The sequence below is a fragment of the Scleropages formosus genome, chromosome 4 (assembly GCF_900964775.1).
Source record: "Scleropages formosus chromosome 4, fSclFor1.1, whole genome shotgun sequence".
Taxonomy (NCBI): Eukaryota; Metazoa; Chordata; class Actinopteri; order Osteoglossiformes; family Osteoglossidae; genus Scleropages; species Scleropages formosus.
Window position 1 is genome coordinate 34,230,570 of NC_041809.1, and position 19,811 is coordinate 34,250,380.

Below are 19,811 nucleotides of genomic sequence, written 5' to 3' on the forward strand. Positions count from 1 at the left end.
CAAGGTACTTACCCCAAATTGCTCCAGTAAAATCACCCAGCTGTATAAATGGGTAAATAATTAAAAAAAAAAAAAAAAAAAAAAAAAAAAAAAATATATAGCTTGATGACCCAGCACAGGTAAACCCAGGTATCAGGAACAAAACAACAACAACAACAACAACAACAACAACAACAACACAGTTACAGGACTTCATTCATCTGCCGCTCATCTCCTTTCACTATCAGGCCCAGGACACCTTCAAGAGGGTAAATTTAGTTTTTTTTTTATTAAAAAAAAAAAAAAAAAAAAAAAAAAAAAAAAAAAAAAAAATCAGAATCCTAACAAGGCAATAAAGAGCAGAGATGTTTCACGAAGAATGTCTCAGAACGGATTATATTCGCAATGAGGAAACGTGCGTCGCTCTGCCCACAGGGTCCAGTACCTCTGTGGACCGGACCCGACCGCTCAAAGCACGGTTCAGGTCACCCCCCCCCCCCCCCAGCCGAAAGAGGCAATCTCACTGAGATGTATGTGTACGCATGTGGTGTGTAGGCTCGGTGACATCGTGGGTATCTGCCCTTCCCCCTCGCGCAGCATGTCGAATATCCCCTTGCAGAACTCCATCACAGAATACAGAGTGGAATTGCTCAGTTTACAAAAAAAAAAAAAAAAAAAAAAAAACCACACACAACACCTTACGTACAACGTAATTCAATGCCTGATGTGATCAAAGTTCTGAAGTTACAGGACCTTCAGCTTGACTGAGTTCAGGGGAGAGAGAGCGACACACACACACACACACACACACACACACACACACACACACACACACACACACACAGGAAGGACACTGGTGCAGTGGTGAGCTGACTATGTATTCCACAAATCATTTGCTTCTCATTTTTTTTCGTATTTGGTTAGAATTCGACAAGTGGGTTTTAATTTCACCTTCCCTTTCTTTTGTTTTCTCATAAAAACAACAACAAAAAAAAAAAAAAAAAATCCTTTTTGATGACAACTTCTGGTACAAATATAGTCATTAACAGGAACCCTGACTTTTTTTTTTTTTTTTTTTAAAACCAACAAATGACACACAAAGTCCTTTCACAGCAAACCGACATTTGATATGTTCAGCTGTTTCTCCTCCACCTTGATGTGTATTTCCATTCACGTTTTCCAGCAACAAAAGCTAGAACCAGGTAGCTTTGCCATCAAGCCCCGCCCCCTCGTTTCCATGGCGATGGGTAGCCAGCATCTCCTCCCGCTGGGAAGCCTGCCTGCCTGCCTGCCTGTTCCAGGCAACAACTGCACAATGTGGTGCATATATAGTGAATATATACAGTACACTTCCATAAAAGAGGAATGAGAGATATAAAAACAGGCAGGGGGGGGAAAAAAAAAAAAAAAAAAAAAAAAAAAAAACTCCCGAAAAATTCCCCCACAAACAGTAAGGTTCACAGCCTTTTTTTTTTTTTTTTTAAACCCCAGTGAGCTCTAGTTCTCCACGGGCGTGGGGTTCTGAGGGGGAGGCTGGCTCACGATCACCTGCACCACGTAGTCCCTGGAGATCTTGAGCTCCTCCAGCCTCATTTTGTCCGTGAGCGGGCGGCCCGAGAAGAACCAGCGCTGGCTGGAAGGTGCCACGCCCTCCTCGGCCTGCAGGCGGCGCTTCATGTGCTGCACCGAGTCGGTGGTGCGAACGGCCAGGCGCAGGTCCTTGCCCGTGGAGAGACGCAGCCGCAGCTGGCACTCCTGGCCCGCGCCGGGCGGCGGCTCCGGCGCGTCCGACGACTCCGCGTCGCTCCTCTCCTCGATCATGTTGACCGGCGGTGCCAGGCAATAGACGGGCAGCTGGTATCGGTTACCCAGCTCGTCGTAGCACTCCGTCAGGGCACCTGATACAGAGCACGTGGAGGAGGAGGAGAAGGTTATCGTGAACAGGTGCACGCAGCACCCACAGTCTTAAGGCATCATCGTAAAGGAGGCTCCTATAAAAGAAGTCAAATTAAAATAAGCGAACGTGCATATAGAAATAGCTAGTCCCCCTCCCCCCCCCCCGCCTGTGTGTAACTGAAAGTGTAATATGTTGGTGTTGTGTTACAGTACTGTACTTCATCTTAGAATCACGCGAGCGTGACCCCGTTCCGTCCCGAGCACCGAAATCCTAACGCTGCAACACGGATAAATAAATCTTTCGGCTAGCTAAATAAATAAAATCAAAGAAATACATGGATACAAGCACGTGAACCAAATTTCTGTAAGAAAATTCCATCTCCCATCAGAGAATGGGATTTCAGGGGTATTTCTCACATCGCCAAGCACCACAAAAGTACTATAGTAGCCTAGTGGTTAAAGCTGCTCCCTTTATAACCAAGGGTCATAGGTTCAAATCTCAGCTGCAGGACCCCTGAGCAAGGTACTTACTTTAATTGCTCCAGTAAAATTAGCCAGCTGTATAAATGGGTCAATAATTTTAAGTCGCTTAAGAGAAAAGTGAAAGTTAAGAGGCTAAACATCTACATTTATTCACGTAACTGTAATGGGGTTGGTTCTTTAAAGAGGGCTGAAGAACTCGTGCTCCTGCGGGACCAGGACCGAAGACCTACGACGAGGAAATTCCTGCCCAGAGCTCCAAGGCCCTGGGTCAGTCCCCCAACTTTATTTCAAAAAGTAATGAAATACTGAAAAATATACTGTATTTGCTGTGAAGGCAGCGGGTGTCATACTGGTTTGAGCCCCTAATTTTGGACCAAAAAGACTCGGGTTCGAATTCTACTTCCTCCTACTGCACCCTTGAGTGAGGTAGTTACCCTAAAAACTGCCCAGCTGTAAATGGGTAAATCGTAAATAGTGTAAAAAAATTTAAAACAAAATTACCGCTTTGGGAAAAGCATCATGCCATCTGCCAGGCCTGAGCACTGACATAAATGTGGGACTTTTCCCCATCCGGAACTCCTGGACCGCGGGCATCTCCGGCACTTGGGGACAAACCGCAAGCCTGCCAGCACGGGACACGCCCCCCCTCTGCTACAACACATCTACGGATCGACTAGTCCTTCCTTTCCAAGTCTAGCGGCCCATTTCACATTCCGACATCTATTCCGAACTTCGAAATTCGATGAATATGGCGCCAGCGCCTGGCGACGTGTCGATTGGTGATGCTCACAAACTTGAACCGTCCATCCGTTACATCACAATTTTTCTTTCCATCTGCAATATGTGCCACGGAATCATATTCTTCACCTACTACAGAAAGCAAAAGAGACCACCCCATCATATTCTATATATTTACATTTTTCATTTAGCTGATGCTTGTCTCCAAAGCAACTGACAATGTTGGACTACTTATCATCTACCCAGTTATACCGCTGGGTAATTTCTACAGTAGTAATTTTAGGATAAGTACCTTGCTCAAGAGTACTAGAGGGGGGGATTCAAACCTGCAACCTTTGGGTCCAAAGACAGCAGCTCTAACCACACCACCGCCAGCTCCCCTCTAAGCCGTAAAGAGAATCCTCCAAAGAGGAGTCCAGCGCAATCTCAGTTCCCTGCCCTACTCTTCCACCACACAGCCAGTTCAAACTCCTATTGTCCACGTCTCGGGACCAGAAGGCCGCCCGATCAGAGAACGGGTGAGAAAGTGCCAGAAGGCTGGAAAGGGGCGATGTTCTTCCCGGTTCAACACTTCGCCCCCGTGACGCACTTGCGTCACTCAGCCCGGGGACGACGGCGCGAGCGAGAAACCGCACGGGCAGGGAGTGACGCACCGTTTAGACCTTGGTGACAGTACAGGACGTTGCCGTCTTTTGTCCCTCCTTTTATCAAACACAGATTTCCCCACAATTTAACGTGGGAAAGCACATGCAAATACCATTAAAAATACTAGACTCCCAAAATATCTGTCATTCTAGATTTGTGCCTCAGTAGGAATATTGCATTTATGCATGTTTCTTGCATATTTCCACCTTGATGCGAAAGTCCATCTCCAGGTTACTGCTGAGAATTATAATTATGTAGTCTGGGGAATCCGAACGAGCCCATTACCCGTTTTACCAGTGAATACAACCTTTTGGTGCTTTAGAGAAAATTATCTGGTAAATTAATACTGTAAATGTATATGAACTCTACACAGACAGTGTTCACTAGGGAGAAAATACCAAATACCATCAGTTGACACCGCAAAACTCTACCGTAATTAAGGACATTCGGCGGCAGCTTTCAGCATGGCAGTTAGCGCTGCTGTCTTTGGACCCAAAGGGTCACGGGTTTGAATCCTACCTCCAGCCGTAGTACCCTTGAGCAACATACTTACCTTGAATCGCTCCAGTACAATTACCCAGGTGTAAAAATGGGCGAATAATTGCAGGCAGATGAACATTGTAAGTTGCTTTGGAGAAAAGTGTCAGCTAAATGAATAAATAAAAATATTCAATTCATATTCATTTTTCAATTGAGTATACATTCCATGATCAACCTATTTCCGCGCCTGTATATTACGTATATATAGATGCTCGAGTTACGATGGCTCCGCTTGCACTTTTTCGACTTTACGATAGCGAGCTGGCGACAGACGTTCGATAGAAACCGTTCTTCGAATCTTGAGGTTTGATTTTTTTCCCGGGCAAGCGATACGTGGTATGATACCGTCTCACGATGCTGGGCAGCGGCAGCGATCCTCATCTCCCAGGCTGCCACGCGGTCACTGTACAGATAACCCCTGTACCTACGTTGCATTTTGTACATCCGTCATGTCAGAGAAACGCCCTTCTGTCTCTCCTGCTACTGGTGAGGAGAAGAAGAGGAGGGTAAGTACTCTTGAGGAGAAACTCAACATTATTGCTTAGTAAACCCATAACGGCCATCGCAGGGATGATGGGCTATGATGTTCGGAAGGTTAGGCGTATTAAATGCATTTTCCACTTACAATGGGGGTACGTTCCACGCAACCGATCGTAAGTCGAGAACCACCTGTATACACCCCCCCCCCCCCCCAACATCTGCAAATATCAAATTTTCCTGCAAGAAAACGTTCTGCGTGGTCCGGTTATAAGGATCTCACTCTGGAGTCTTTTCACGTCAATCAATAAAACTACAACCAGCTACAACCTCTGGTTACATTAAAAAAAAAAAAATCGGGTGAGACTGTCAGTAAAACAGACTTTTGCGACGACGTAACTCGGTCACTGAGAAGCTTGAGCTTTTTAGGTTTCTTAAACAGAGCAGGGGGTCGGGGTTGGGGGGGGGGGGGGGGGTGTGCTCTCGTACCAGTTCAGTGAAAAAGGCCCTAAAAGTCCAGCCAGTCCGACCACATGAGGGTAAGGAGACCCGAGCGGCAGAACTGACTATGAGCTTTGGTGGGGGGGTGCACGGTGGTCAGATTTGACCTTTCAGCTGTAGCATCTCTTAAGCGTGCTGTGCCACTATTTATAACCCCCCCCCCCCCAACCACGTGCCATGGCCTTTCATCGCACTCCCGGGACTGCGGAAAAGGAGCCGATGAAAACCAAGAAGCCGCGGGACGCTGCCAGGCCAGAATGTCGCTCTCGCTTTGCGTTCAAAGTGTTCAAGCTGCAGTGGCCGGACCCTCAGATGAGGGAAGTGCTCCAGGCAGCGAGGTGTGGACATGAAACCCTTGGTGGTTTACTATAAATCAACACCTTCAACTTTCAAAAACTCCAACTGATTGGGCAGCGCTGCACCAAGAGAGCTAAAATATCCCCACAAATGTGTCAAAAATCTTGCCAGTCAAACCTTTCAAATCCTGCCACTTTAGTTCAATGCGTCTTCCCTGCTTGTGTCACGTTATTGACTTCCTTTGGCTGCCCATCTCAAGCTCAAGACTCTGGTTATGGCCTACAAAATGGCTAAAGGAGCAGCACTCTGGCACCTTCAGCACCTGATTACTCCCTAGACCCCAGCAACAGTGCTGCTCTCCTCCATCTCTGGATGCTTCATGGCCCCACTCATGTGAAGGCCAAAAGGTTCTCAATCTTGACCTCGACGTGATGCAATAACTCCCTCTCACCCTCAGAGCTGCTGAATCCCTTCCAAAATACAAGTGTCTCAAAAAGCATCTTATTATTGTCCGTTTCTCTTCTACTGAATTCTTCCTGTTGGTGATGCTGCCATCCTCTTTAAATTTTATTTTAAGTTGCTGCACATTTATGCTCCAGTTGTACAAGCCCACACTCATGAAACATAAAAATTCTTAACGAGCATTAAAGATGTTGAAAGGAACGGCGTAGCCTGGCCATATCCGGGTCCGGCAGCCATCGATTAATTCAGAAAACACTTGTCTGCACGCATAGTTACAGAAATACTGGAGATTTATGAATTGCTATGATTAAAGCTGTTGCCTTTGGACCAAAAGGGTTTCAGGTTCAAATCCCACCTCCAGCTGTTGTACCCTTAACCAAGGCACTTACCCTAAATTAGTCCAGTAAAATTACCCAGTTGTTTAAATGGGGAAATAATTCTAAGTAGCTTAACATTGTAAGTTGCTTTGGAGAAAATCGTCAAGTAAATAAATAAATTTAAATGAGTGCCAACCAAAGAAATCAGAGGTCAATGCCCTCTGGTGATATTAGAGCTATATGTTTCAAACAAGCAGGTGAATAAGTGAGGAAACAGGTCAATAACCAGTGGCATAACATTTAAAAAATTCTCTACAAATGTCTAACTACAATACAAAATAAAGTATTTGAGCCAAAGAAGCAAAGAATTTATTAGACCCAGTTCTCCTACACTGGTGCAGGTCCCAGACTTTAAATCCCGAGTGCAATTTGAGGCCATAAAAGGTGTAATATTTACCTAGTATTTCTTGAAGAAAACAATCTGGTGACATTATGTATTTGTTTTTACTGCCTTATGCCTGTGTTAAAGCACTCTATAAAGTTAGACTTAACATACTAAATCATAGTTTAATGCTTGTAAATTTATGTGTAAATTATATGATGCCCAAAAAGACTATGTTATGGGTGTTTTTCCTAATAGTCTACCAAGTTAAAGTACTAAGAAAAAAGAGGGGGGGGGGGAGGAAAAAAAAAAAAAAAAAAAAAAAAAAAAAAAAAAAAAGTCATGGCACATGTACTAAAATTGTGGAAAACAAAATGATTCAGCTGTGTAATTTAAGACATTATAAACAATGATGTCATATTTGTTCCTGAAGGATATTAGCTTCACATTTTAACAGCTTGTTAATGAGCAGAACATTTTCTACTCTGCTGAAGAAATGGATCAGATGTTAAGAGAAACTAACGACTGCCTCGAGTGAAATTTTTGTGGAAGAGTTCTGCCACTTGGGTATTACACTCTCAAAGCGAAAAAAACCCGAAACACAACCAAAAGGTAAGAATAACCGAAGGAACACCATTACCCTGTTTCGGAGGGAACCCTCAACGATCGACATGTCACTTCTTACATGTTTCCACCCAGCGGAGTTTAAATTATTGCGCGACAGCAAAGGACGGTTGAAAGCGAGACGAGGGGGGTGATGAGAGTAGACATCCGTTACGAAGGGAAGCGTGGGATATTCGCTCTTTAAACACCCAATGGGTTCGGTAAGGACGCTTACTACACTGTTTCTGGTAAGGTTTTTTTGTAAATCACTTCTAAATCCAGCTTTCCATCAATGGATTTAATTGCACTTGCAACTTTTTAATCAATATTTTTATGATGTCACTTTTCAATCATTGTTCCCAACTTGTTTACACTAGTATTGGGCATTATCTTTATGGCACCAATGAATAAGATAAATATAATATATACTAATATAAAGATAAATTCCATCACTAATGGCATTTACCTTATTCAGACTACCTTTGTGTTCAGTTACTGTACTACACTCGTCGGTTGATTGTTATGACCTCTCACACGGTTTATGTATTTTATCACTCCTTATGAAATGTAAACCAAGGAAGACACCTTGCCGAAATGCATGCGTACCATATGAATTAAATTATCTGATCCCCCATCTTTTTTTGAGCTCCCTTCCTATTTTTGGGATTCTCGTATCCAAGCTCGTCATTCATTCATTTTTGACATTGATTTGAGCAAATAATTCTGATAAATGTTTACATTCCACCCGCTGCCAAATCAGTGTCCGCAAATAATTTGAAACAAGGTGACAAAATTGAGTTTGCTGTAGTTTGACAAATATTCTTGTGCATCATCGCAATAAAATATTTTTGCCATCGAGTGCCGTACTATACAAGTAGAATTGGGACAGAAATGCTGTCAGTCATACAAATAGGCCACGGAGGTAGGAAATAACATGACTGAAAGTAGTTTAAATACACAGTGATTTTGTGATTTTTCTAAATCAGTGAAACCCTCAGAATTAATTGCCACCATTGGGGGCAAATCAAACGTCAGATATTTCTGATAAAAAACTGGTATGGGAAAGAAAAAAAAATTTAAATCAAAAACTAACAAGGAAACACTAGAAATATAAACAGCAGGTGGAACAGTACAGGTGTTGCCGTCTGTAGACGGTCTGTACATTAATAATGAGCATATTGCATCATCAAAAAAAAAATGGCAACACGCTGCATTGCTACCACCAGCAATACCACTAAGGACATTATTTTTTAAAGCAAAGGATGAGCGTTAAGTGAAATCAAAAGTGTTGTCTGTTTTAAATTAAAATTAATTTGCCTGAGTTTTGTTCATTTTCCAGCTGCTCAGCCGAATAAGTGCGAGGAGGTACTAATGGTAAAAACTGGATGAAAAATTCAATTAAAGTTGAATTAATGAAATCCCCAAGGTTTTCAGCGCACACACTCCTGGACAAAATAATGAAATCAAGTTTACATTAAAAAAATACAAATAGTGGATCAATAAATTCTGGTCTTCTTCAGACTCTATGAGTTCAATGTAGGATGGCTATATTTTGCAATTGCAGGAGGGTCCAACCCTAATTGCTCCAGTAAAATTACCCAGCTTATAAAGTGAGTAAATAACTGTAAGCAGCTTAACACTAAGTTGCCTTGGAGGAAAGTGCCATATAAATGTAAACGCTTAGGAGAAGCAGCGGCACGGTGGCACAGCGGCACAGCGAGTAGCGCTGTTGTCTCTCAGCGCCTGGGTGGTGTGAGATAATGTGGGTTCAATCCCTGCTCAGTCTGTGTGGAGTTTACATGTTCACCCCGTGTCTGTGTGGGTTTCCTCCGGGTGCTCTGGTTTCCGCCCACACTCCAAAGACATGCTGTTCACGTTCCCCCCCCACAGTGTGTGAGTGACAAAGAGAGTGTGTGTGTTCCACTGATGTATGGAGGATTGACCCAGTGTAAGTAGTGTATCTAGCAGTGTAAGTCACCATGGTGAATAAGGTGTGTGTGCGCTAACAACACTACATAGAGTTCATTGGAAGTCACTTTGGACAAAAGTTTCTCCTGAATAAAGAAAATGTAAAGAGGAGATGACACAGAAAGATACAATCAAACAAAAAAAGCAACAGAAGACAGCACTGGGGGCCCTGAAAAGGGACACCCCAACCCTCCCATACCATGTGGCAGAGTTATGCTGGCCCCATCGACGATGGCCTGCGCCAGCTCATGGTCGTTGCTCTCGAAGGCGTGCGCAGCGGCCCTCAGCGCATCCCAGATCTCTTTGCGGCCCTCGAACGCGGGTGCCGTGTCCCAGAACTCGTCGCGTTTGCTCCGCAGCTGCCCGTCTGTCATCGGGTAGTCGCTCTTCCATTTGGGCTTCTCCCTCTTCAGGGGCTGGTTGCGGCCCAGAGCCACTGAGAACAAAAAAAAACGGAGAGAGAGCAGCAGATCAGGCCTGGTGCATTTGGGCGAAGCTGGGTCCATCCGACATTCGCCCCCCCCACCCCCAGGTGTGAAACATACAGGATTAACCACCTGAGTACCTGAGAGTCCTCTATTGCCAAATGTTTCATCACCAAATCTCCCCCCCTACTGCAGATCACAGCATCAATTAAACTATAACAACAGTTTCAGCTTTAAGAAAACAGAGTCCAACAGAACACAGTCAAGGACACAAAAAACATTTGATACCAAGAGGCACTCCAACAGGACACACACACAGTTAGGGCATCAGTGTAATTGTACTTTTGACTAAACGGTACCAAGGTGGGCAGCTCTGGTCCATTAAAAAAAAAAAAAATAAATGGAAAAAAAATATTCCCCCCCCATCTATTTTTCTGTACACACAAAATTTGAAATCAGTGAGTACCTTATTTACCTGAGGTGACTTACAATTCTACATATACTGTACCACTTATAATGGGTCACTCAAACGCTGGTGAAACACTTTTTCTCTCTCACAGACACTCAGACACTTATGCGAGTTTAGAGAAACCAGTCCATCTGAACTGCATGTCTTTGCACTGTGGGAGGAAACCAGAGCACCCACAAGGAAACAGCTCCACAGACTGAACAGAGACCGAAGCCACGTCCTCTCGCACCCCCTGCCGTGCCACCGTGCTGCACGCTTCCTTTGTCCGGCCTGTTAAAGGAGCACAGGTTTGCCATACAGGCCGCCGCTCTGCCACGCGGAGGGAAGACGGCAGATGAACTTTCCTGGGGATCGATATATCGATGCGAGAACGCAAGAGCGGAGTCCCAACAGTAAATGAGTCCAGTCGGATTTAGCAGCCGCCGCCTCCAAGCCGTGCCACTGACTGCCTGACCGCTTCCGGCCCTGCAGGATTCCGAGAAGAAACGTTTATTGAAGGAAACATCTGGCTGCCATTAGAGAGAACCCTGTTATCTGGGACATGCTGTACCAATATCAGGTTCCTGCAAACCCCCCCCAGCCCCCAGCGCCCTACCCCTGACTCCCAGGCCCTGCCACATGTCGGATGAGACTTTCTGGAGAAATCTTAATTCCTCACAATAGCCATGAGAGCTTTATAGTCGCAACGAGAAGCACAGGAGAGTGAACGGGGACTTAAGACTGGAGGCAAGGGATCAGCTTCCAGGCTCAGATTACATCCTTAAACACGCACACTACTGAGAAGGTAATGACAAAAATGCAAACGTGAACCTGGTCAGCATGTTTTCGTTCACAACCTTCTGCTTGGTGGAAAGGACCTTCAGAGTGATTGGATGGAGCCACGCCCACGGCCACGCCCACAATTAAATTCTTCTGCTGGAACACATCCATGCATCTTCTGCCAGTGACCCAGAAACAAACTGGACTCATTCTGGGAATGATGCACAGACTGGGAAACGATAAGAAGTTGCACAGCGGCGCAGCTCCACACAGCTCTTCTGTGCACCAACAACGGCAGTCAAGACTCCATTCCCTCCAATCGAATCAAAATCCTTCAGTTTCCTGTTCCAAAGGCTACTGTGACACATAGGGGGGGCAAGTATACATATTTTTAACCACACACACTCTCAACACATGACTAAAATTTCATTATAGGTTACATACAGACAAATATAAAAACCCATAATTACAATTCCAAATGCAATTTGCTCCTACGAGATGCATGTTTCAATTAATACACAACCTGTAGGATCCCTAGGATGTTAAATTCCACATCACTGCTGTATTTCCAGCGATACTGACACATCAAGTGCATTTTGAGACCATTAACTGCCATCTCTATGAACCCTAAAACTCACTTCATTGCTAAAGAAGAATGCATTAAAATTAAAATCACAAAAGTATTTCATAAGATCATGAAAAACCACCCGAAATCACAATTCCTCACTGAAAACATTGTTTCGTTTATTAATGACACAGGAAATTCCCACAGAACAACACTTAATTACAGAAGACAGCATGGGGTTTTAAACGTGGATTTTCCGCATCTTCAAAAAGACCAACATCCCTTAACTTCAACGAGATCCAGACAACTTAATCTCAGATTGCACCACGAATCACTAGCGAAGAAGTCAACGAGCACTTAAGGCGAAACGCCCAGCCTTCGACGGCCAAACCGAAAGAAAACTACCCACCGCAGGACAAAAATCAATATTCCCGAGAAAAGCCTCGCTCGCCAAACCGGCGCTTATGTTCGATGGCAGGTCCGTGCAGTCCTGGAGACGCAAAGAGCCACCCTGCTTCCATCAGCCGGGCTCAGAAAAAGCGACCTGGGCTCAAGGACACATATTGCCCTCCTCAGGAATCGATAGACTTGCTCAGATGATGCAGCCGACACCAGAATACAGTTACAGAGTAATAAGAAGCATCTATGAAGAACAAAACACCCCGTTTACCACGCTTGAGGAAGGTTCAGAAGTCATAGGCAACAGAAACTACCCCTGGATCATACCAAGACCACCTCTTTCAGTAACATTATGTGTAACACGATGGTGACTAAATGCAGGCACATAGTGATTATATATTTAGTTTACACCGTTAGTATTATTTTACCATTATGATTTACCCATTTATACAGTACTGTATACTATACAGTACTTACTATATTAGTTATTAGTATGCAGTAATTACTATATTAGTTTATCGCAAGTACTGCGATGAAGCAAACAGAACCCTTCATTGTAAGGTGACGGCTGCCTGCACTTACAAATATTTCACCGACATTGTTTTATTGCCCTTCACATTAAGATGCTTTTAGGAATTCAGCTGTATATTACCATGCATCTAGGGCAAAACCGCTGACATGTACAATAGCTCAGTACGGAACCACAGCCCCATGACAAACAAGCAGTGTACTCTCTCTCACACACACACACACACACACACACACACACACACGTGGATACTATACACCGGGAAAATTGATTTTGCTTTTCTCAATCTCTGATCTTAAAGGGAGCTGCACTGAATTAGTGGCATATTTGGTATCAAAGTACAGCCTTGTGGAATCTCTGAGCCAATTCTCCAGGCACCTCTAGAAAAATACATACACCCTCCAAAACGCCTCTCTAAATCAGGGACTGATACACATGCAAGTTTACGTTTATTCACTGTATAGGGGCTTTGATCCAAAGTAGTACAGTGATTAACTGGCATTTAACTAGTACCTTTATCCAAGGCAACTTAGAATGATAGATACACTGAACTCCCTAGTCACTCACTCATTTATACAGGAGAGCAGGGTAAAACACACACACACACACACACACACACACACCTTCGGATTGCTGGAGGAAGCCCGAGTGAACATGGGGAGGATAAAAAGCCAGACAAACTGAACGGGGATCGAACCTATAGCCAACTGCACTGAAAAGTAAGCACTACCTGCTGCACCACTTTGCCACCTGCATGACTTCCTTCTAATGCTGGGTAGTTTTCTTTTGATTTGGCTGCTGAGGGTTGGGTGTGCCTGCCTGTGTTTGTATCAACATTAAAGGGGATGAAGTCAAGCAGTAGGTGACATAGTAGTTAGAACTTAATTTTGAACTCGGAGGTTCAAATCCCACCTCCCACTGTAGAACACTCGAGGATGGAACTTACAACTTGTGCATTTATGCACCAGGGTATTTTTTGTGCATTTACTGCACAAATTGTATTTCTCAGATGTAAGTCACTTTGGAGGAAAGCACCTGCTAAATAAATGTAAATGGTATAACCATCTGTACAAATGGGTAAATAACTGTCATGCAATACTGTAAGATGCTTTAGAAAAAAGCATCAAGTAAATGAGCAAATTTATAAATCATATGTAATAAATTAATGCACGCACTTTTTTTTAGACACACTAATAGGGGCACATTACTGTAAATGACACCTTTCTACTTTATACTAGGCATCATTTCCCTCAATCAGGTCCTGGCATTAGCTTTACTTTATGCCAATATACATCATTACACAAATACACACCCCCCTTTCAACTGCGAATAGACCCAATCTACCTCTGCAGGACTTTGCACACGTACGACTTCCATGTTTACATTGCGCACTGCACACTTTATACATGCACATAACTTTGTTCCTTGGATTCTTGCACTAATAGTAATTCTTGTAATTTGTGATTCACGCCTTGTGTTTTTTTTTTCCCCTCATGTCCTTACAATTTTTTCATAGGCTGCTGAGAGGATGCACAGAGTAAGAATTTCATTGTATGGTGTAACAAACAGTTTACTGTACACATGATAATAAACTCTTGAATCTTGAATCATTAAGAATGTGCAAATCCCCTGCATTTTATTTTACCTCTTTCAATGTCACCTGTGATTCTGAAGATGACACCCTTACGTGACCTTTTCTACATTTTGTTGGATTTGAAGGGTCTGCAGCTGCAACTGTACTTTATGCTAAGGAAATCCAGAAATTGGGAACTAGTAACTGTACATTACAGTACACACTGTACCGAGATTCACGTTCTGACAGGTTTCTGCAAGCCTAAAACATGCAAATTATTCACATGGATCCAAAATGAGCACCATCTGGGTAGGAGTCTTAAAGGCTCCCCTCATCTGTCAGCAAAAAAAAAAAAAAAAAAAAAAAAAAAAAAAAAAAAAAACCTGGATATTTACTCGTGAGAGTGTTTTCCCTAAACTCGTGAATACACTTAAAATGACAATTTGGGGTAGAAACTGTGCTTTAAAAATGGATGGACTTACAATCCTTGAACATGTAACAATTGCTGGATTTTCAACGGGATTACGCCCATCCTTTCCTTCCCCTCTGTTAACTTTGCGAGCAAAGTTCGCAAACAAATCAGCGTAAATGCCAAACTGATCAGGACGGACAAAAAAAAAAAAAAAAAAAAAAAAACCCATTGTGCACTTGCTGTCCATCAAACTCGTTCGCTGCCAACGCTGTCAGGGCCATTTGTGTGATGGCAGGATGACAGCTGGTGACAATAGAAGGCAGCCACTTTGGCAAAGAGGGGAAACAAATGGCAGCTCAAAACGCTCTGGCACAGCGAGCGACATGATTTACATGCCATCAAATTGGGCCCCGGCTTGTTTTGTCAAACTTCAGCGCTTAAGAACCACCTTGAGCACGGCCTCCCGCCGTCTTTCATGATTAACTGGGTTTATGGCAGTTCAGAGCTCATCTCGCACGGGCGTTCAGTCACGCTCCCAGGGCTTTTCGGATGAGAAAGCCAATTGGTTCAGGTACCGGTTCGCTGGAGGTCCGGCTCGCACACGCAGAGCTCCAATTCCAACTGCCTGTGACCCCTCATCTTCTGATAATCGTCACCAGCGGGATACATTGACTCTCCGCTGACAGCCATCGTCCTCAGGGTGCCGCGTGCGATGACACCGGCTCCCCATGCCTGTCTCCACAAGACCCGGTCGTCTGATGTAACAAGTCTAGCTGGAGTGAAATAACAACGAAACTACCACGGTCCAGCTGCCACTGTATTTTCTAAGACCGCAAATGACATCTCCCACTCGTAAGAGTTCGCAGCGAGGAAACCTGCGCGGAGAAAACGAAGCATCAAGGGCCGGAAAATAAATCATACAGAAAATAACACCCAATTAAAGGTCTAAAACACAGCAACTATTTTAAACTAAAATGTTAGCCTTTATGATTCACTGGAAGCAGAGTCAAGTTTTGTGTCTTTATACATAATTTAAAGTTTACAGCAGATATGCAAGGATGTGACATGCAGCCATGTGCCACCTACGTGTGGCCACGGTGCTCCTGTTGCAAAACGGGGAGATGTACAGCCGGGAAAAGAACCTCTTAAACATGATACAGCCAAGTTGCCGGAATAAATCAAGAACTGCTGACTTGGACTCCTTGAAAGTGAATTTCCGATTTTGAAAGACACTGAATTATTCATTTGGTTGCAGCTTTTCTGCAGCAGGTTAAGCATTTTGTGTCAGAATAAACAAATTTAAACAAAAAAAAACAAAAATGCACAAGAGAAAGAGCAGTACTGTAAGGGATGCAGCTATTCAAATAAATAATTGCAACTAAGGGAAGAAGAAAACTGGCACGGACATGAAGTTGCAATGCAAAGGATGTTAAGCTCTGCAGGCGCATGATAATCTTAATGATTTTTTTCCCCCCAAAGAGGGAGGGGGGAAAAAAAAGGAGAGGACAAAAGATGTGGGCTGTCATTCATCAGAATAACTCTTGCCAAGTTATTCCTGGAATGTTGTAATGGGATACTGCCACGAAAGGTCTCAAAGAATTGAAAGGTTTAGCGGTTTCAGACAACGTGTGTGTACTTCGGAGCCAGAAACTCAGCCTCTCCTCAGGTCTAACTCTCTTTCCAGTCAAAAGCAGATTCTCATCACCTGCCACCTGTTGTAAGGCCATGGAGATCTGGAGAAACAGCAGCGCAGGTAATCTGTTTGTGCTCGGTGGAAGTTACGTACAGAGAGTTAGCAGAACACACCTAAATTAAGGTAATTCTGGAACAGCAGCTGCTTCAAAATGGAAGTTATCTGAAAAAGGGACAGCTGGTAGTTTACAGGTTATAGCTGGTGCCTTTGGACCCGAAAGGTTATGTTTGAATCCCAACTCCGGATGCAGTACCCCTGTGCCAGGTACTAAATTGTCTAAATTGCTCCAGTAAAATTACCCAGCTGTAAAACATGGGTAAATAATTGTAGATACATTAGCATTGTAAGTTGCTTTGGAGAAAAGCATCTGCTAAGTAAGTAAACGTAATGTAAACTAGAATAGAGATAGGATTGGATAATTTGGCAGCAAACTCATTTTTATTAAATACTTAACAGCCATTAAAGTGTACAGAGGCATACAAATGTTGCTAAATACTAAATACTGTATACCCCTTCTTGCTTCATGCACAACATTATTTTTTGACGTCCCATCCCCATTTTTTTTTCCCCTTGTATGGAGTGTCTAGTCTTCCAAGAGCGATGTTTCCCTATCCGTTTCCATCGAAACACAAAAGTAATGGGGCAGGTGATGAACATTAATGATCCAGTTTGCTATGCTCAAAAGGTGTAAACAGGTTTCTTTAACTGGTTGGTATTTCAGTCCTGAGATGCTGTGCAATTTCCACACATCAGCAGAAGTGACAGAGCATCTCACTCCTGTATTGTTCGTGTTTACATTTATTTATTTAGCAGATGCTTTTCTCCAAAGCGACTTCCATCAATGTAGTGTTATCAGCCCACACACCTTATTCACCATGGTAACTTACAGTACTAGATACACTGCTTCCACTGGGTCACTCATCCATACATCAGTGGAACACACACACACACACACACACACACTCTCTCTCTCTGTGTGTGTGTGCGTTTGTCTGTCACTCACACTATGGGGGAACCTGAACAGCATGTCTTTGGACTGTGGGAGGAAACCAGAGCAACCCAGAAGAAACCCTCAAAGACACAAGGAGAACATGTAAACTCCACACACTGAGTGGGGATTGAACCCACATCCTCTCTCAACACCCAGATGGTGCGAGACAGCAGCGCTACTCCATAAACGATTGTCATTTCAATCCCCAGGTGCACAATTTCCACACATCAGCAGAAGTGACGGAACGTCTCACTCCCGTATTGTTCATTTTATGTTTAAACTGAACACGACTTTCTGAAGATGACACTCCTCTTCCGACCAACTGTACAATGTATTTTGCTGCATTTGGACTCTTCAGGGGAAACATTGGGGCAGCTGTTGGTGTAGTGGTTAGAGCAGCTGTACTTGGACCCAAAAGCTTACAGGTTCAACTCCCACCTCCAGCTGTAGTACCCTTAAGCAAGGTACTTACCTTAAATTACTTCAGCAAAATTACTCTGATGTATAAATGACTAAACTACTGTAAGTAGATTAACTTTGTAAGTTGCTTTGAGGAAAGTATGGCATAAACAATGTCAATTTGGGTACAAAAAAAAAAAAAAAAAAACCTGCAAAGAAGTGACATTTAGCAAAGACAACACAAGATTAAGAAATGATGTTTGAGAGGCAGGCAAAAAGGGCGGGAAATCATGTTTAGAAAAAATCAGGACAAAAAAAAAAAGTTAAGGTCGAAAAGCCTGGCAGCTCGGAAACATCGAGAACAAACATGTAGCACAAAATTGTGGTAAAACAGTTGTCCGGAACACACAAAACTTGATTTTCTGAAGACAAAATTAATGCGATAAAACCAACGCGCAGAACATTCGCGGCTGTTTACTGAGAGAGAAACCGACAAAATCCTCGGATCCGCCATAAACGAACAAACTGAGGTCTGGGAAGGCTTTGAGAGCCCACATATTATTCACATATAAGAACACATTTAACAGGACCACCTCCCCAAAACGAACGAACAAACAAACCACGAAGGAACGCGCGAGACAAACAAACAAAGACGGCGAACACTTCCGTCGACAGGAGACAACTTTTATTAACACTCATACTCGACTCTCGCTCGTCATTGTCTTCACTAAACGACAGTTTCTAACGAGCTTACGCGCATTTAACCATGTATTAGTTTAAAGAAGGCGTTGTTATTTATACCACAGAAAACGGAATCATTCGTTGTCGCGCGCACCGTCTGGTATTGAATTTTGTGTACCGGCGAAGTAGTAACACGACGAGACTTCTACCGAGGGCAGCCGACGACTCTGCTGCTGCGGTCACCCCCTCCCCTCGATGATATTCCCCCCCCCCCGGCAGAAAGACGAGCGCGCCGCCACCGAGAAACACGCTGTTTGTTTATGTAAAGTTTGTTTCCAGCAATTCGGTGTCGCAGTCCGCGCAGCGCGCGCTCATCGAAACACGCAGGCAGCGCGTCTCGAGCCGCGCAGCCCAGCACTGTGACCCACATTCAATGAAGCTAACATGCTAGCCTGCTAACCGCAACTCGGGAAGCGGCTCCCGGAACGTGGCGCGCGCGCGCGAAAGCACGCAGCAGCAGCGGCAGCGGCAGCTCGTCCGCACTGCAAAAGAGATCGCGTCCGCGCCAGAAGCGCGAGGTCACGCTCGAGCACGAGGCCCCGCAAAGCGCCGGCGTGGCGAGCGGCGGAGATGAAATGCGAGGGGGCGGGGGGGGGGTTGGAAGAGCATACGACGGCAGCGCCGATCAAACAAACCCCGACATGCCAACTGTGAGCCGCGGCGCGCGGCCGCTCGCAGCCCTACCTCCGGTTCCGTCCGAGATCTCGTTCAAACTGCCCGAGGAATCATGGTGACTGCCCACGCAGCCACCCATGGGTGTGCTCACCGCGCTGCCCCGCGGAACCTCTCCGGATTCCCAGTCCCCCCTGCTCCTCCAGCGCTCCTCCGCGAACAGACATTGACAGCGCTGGAGCATCAGCTGGGGAGAGGCGGGCTGTTGTACACATCATCACAAGGTGACCGCGTTAAAGGCCTTTCGAGGGGGGACCGAGGGGGGACACGTGGGGAACACCTGCGCGCGCCGCTCGTTCCCCCCGCGAAAAAGACGGACGCGGCTCCCCGTGGCAACGCGCGAAAACTCGCTTCCAGCTGGTGTCTTTTCTTTTTATTTTATTTTAAATAGAAGAAATAGACTAATGTTCTTGAAAGAAAAAAAAACAACAGATGCCACTTGGCCCGTTCTTATACTCTGTTACTTTGTATACATTAATTACTTTCTCTAGTTAAATTAAGCGTCCAAGTGCTAAGGGTTTTGTTTGAGGCTTTTTTTTTTAAAAAAAAAAATCACTTGGTGTTTTATTCCTTATAGGATATACATTTTTGCAAAAACTGCTTTTGTAAATAAGCAGTATTAACATTAAATAAATGCAGCTAAAGCCAAACTTAATAATGAACTTGTTTTTCGCAAGGTCAGTGAAAAGTGAGATGCGACTCCTTTGGAATTTCGTAGAATCCCTAGAATTTCCGATCCCTGTTCTAAATACACTGAGAATTTTGGCAGTGTTTGGAGAGCAGAGTTCACAGTACATTTCTGCTTCCTTCTTTCTCACAAGACCTGGAGGGTTTTCTTCCTGAACAATGGTCTAATATCCCGCTAGACACAAGTCAAGACTCCTTTAACAGCATTT

The 19,811-nt window shown here is 44.3% G+C and overlaps 1 protein-coding gene across 1 annotated transcript; it reads right to left on the reverse strand.

The window, feature by feature from the left end:
* Window positions 1-1,446: 1,446 nt before the first annotated feature.
* LOC108934156 (ubiquitin domain-containing protein 2-like) lies at window positions 1,447-19,142 on the reverse strand. Its single transcript, XM_029250823.1, has 3 exons — window positions 18,928-19,142; window positions 9,488-9,724; window positions 1,447-1,877 (listed from the first exon to the last, which is right to left on the reverse strand). The coding sequence occupies exons 1-3, from the start codon at window positions 19,097-19,099 to the stop codon at window positions 1,477-1,479; spliced, it is 810 nt and encodes a 269-aa protein (XP_029106656.1). The 5' UTR covers window positions 19,100-19,142; the 3' UTR covers window positions 1,447-1,476.
* Window positions 19,143-19,811: the final 669 nt, after the last annotated feature.

Coding starts and splice junctions, on each gene's coding strand:
- LOC108934156 (XM_029250823.1), bottom strand. CDS start 19,099: ATGCTCCAGCGCTGTCAATGTCTGTTCGCGGAGGAGCGCTGGAGGAGC. Junction 9,725..18,927: donor GATCTCGGACGGAACCGGAG/GTAGGGCTGCGA, acceptor TTTTGTTCTCAG/TGGCTCTGGGCCGCAACCAG. Junction 1,878..9,487: donor CAGCATAACTCTGCCACATG/GTATGGGAGGGT, acceptor GCTCTGTATCAG/GTGCCCTGACGGAGTGCTAC.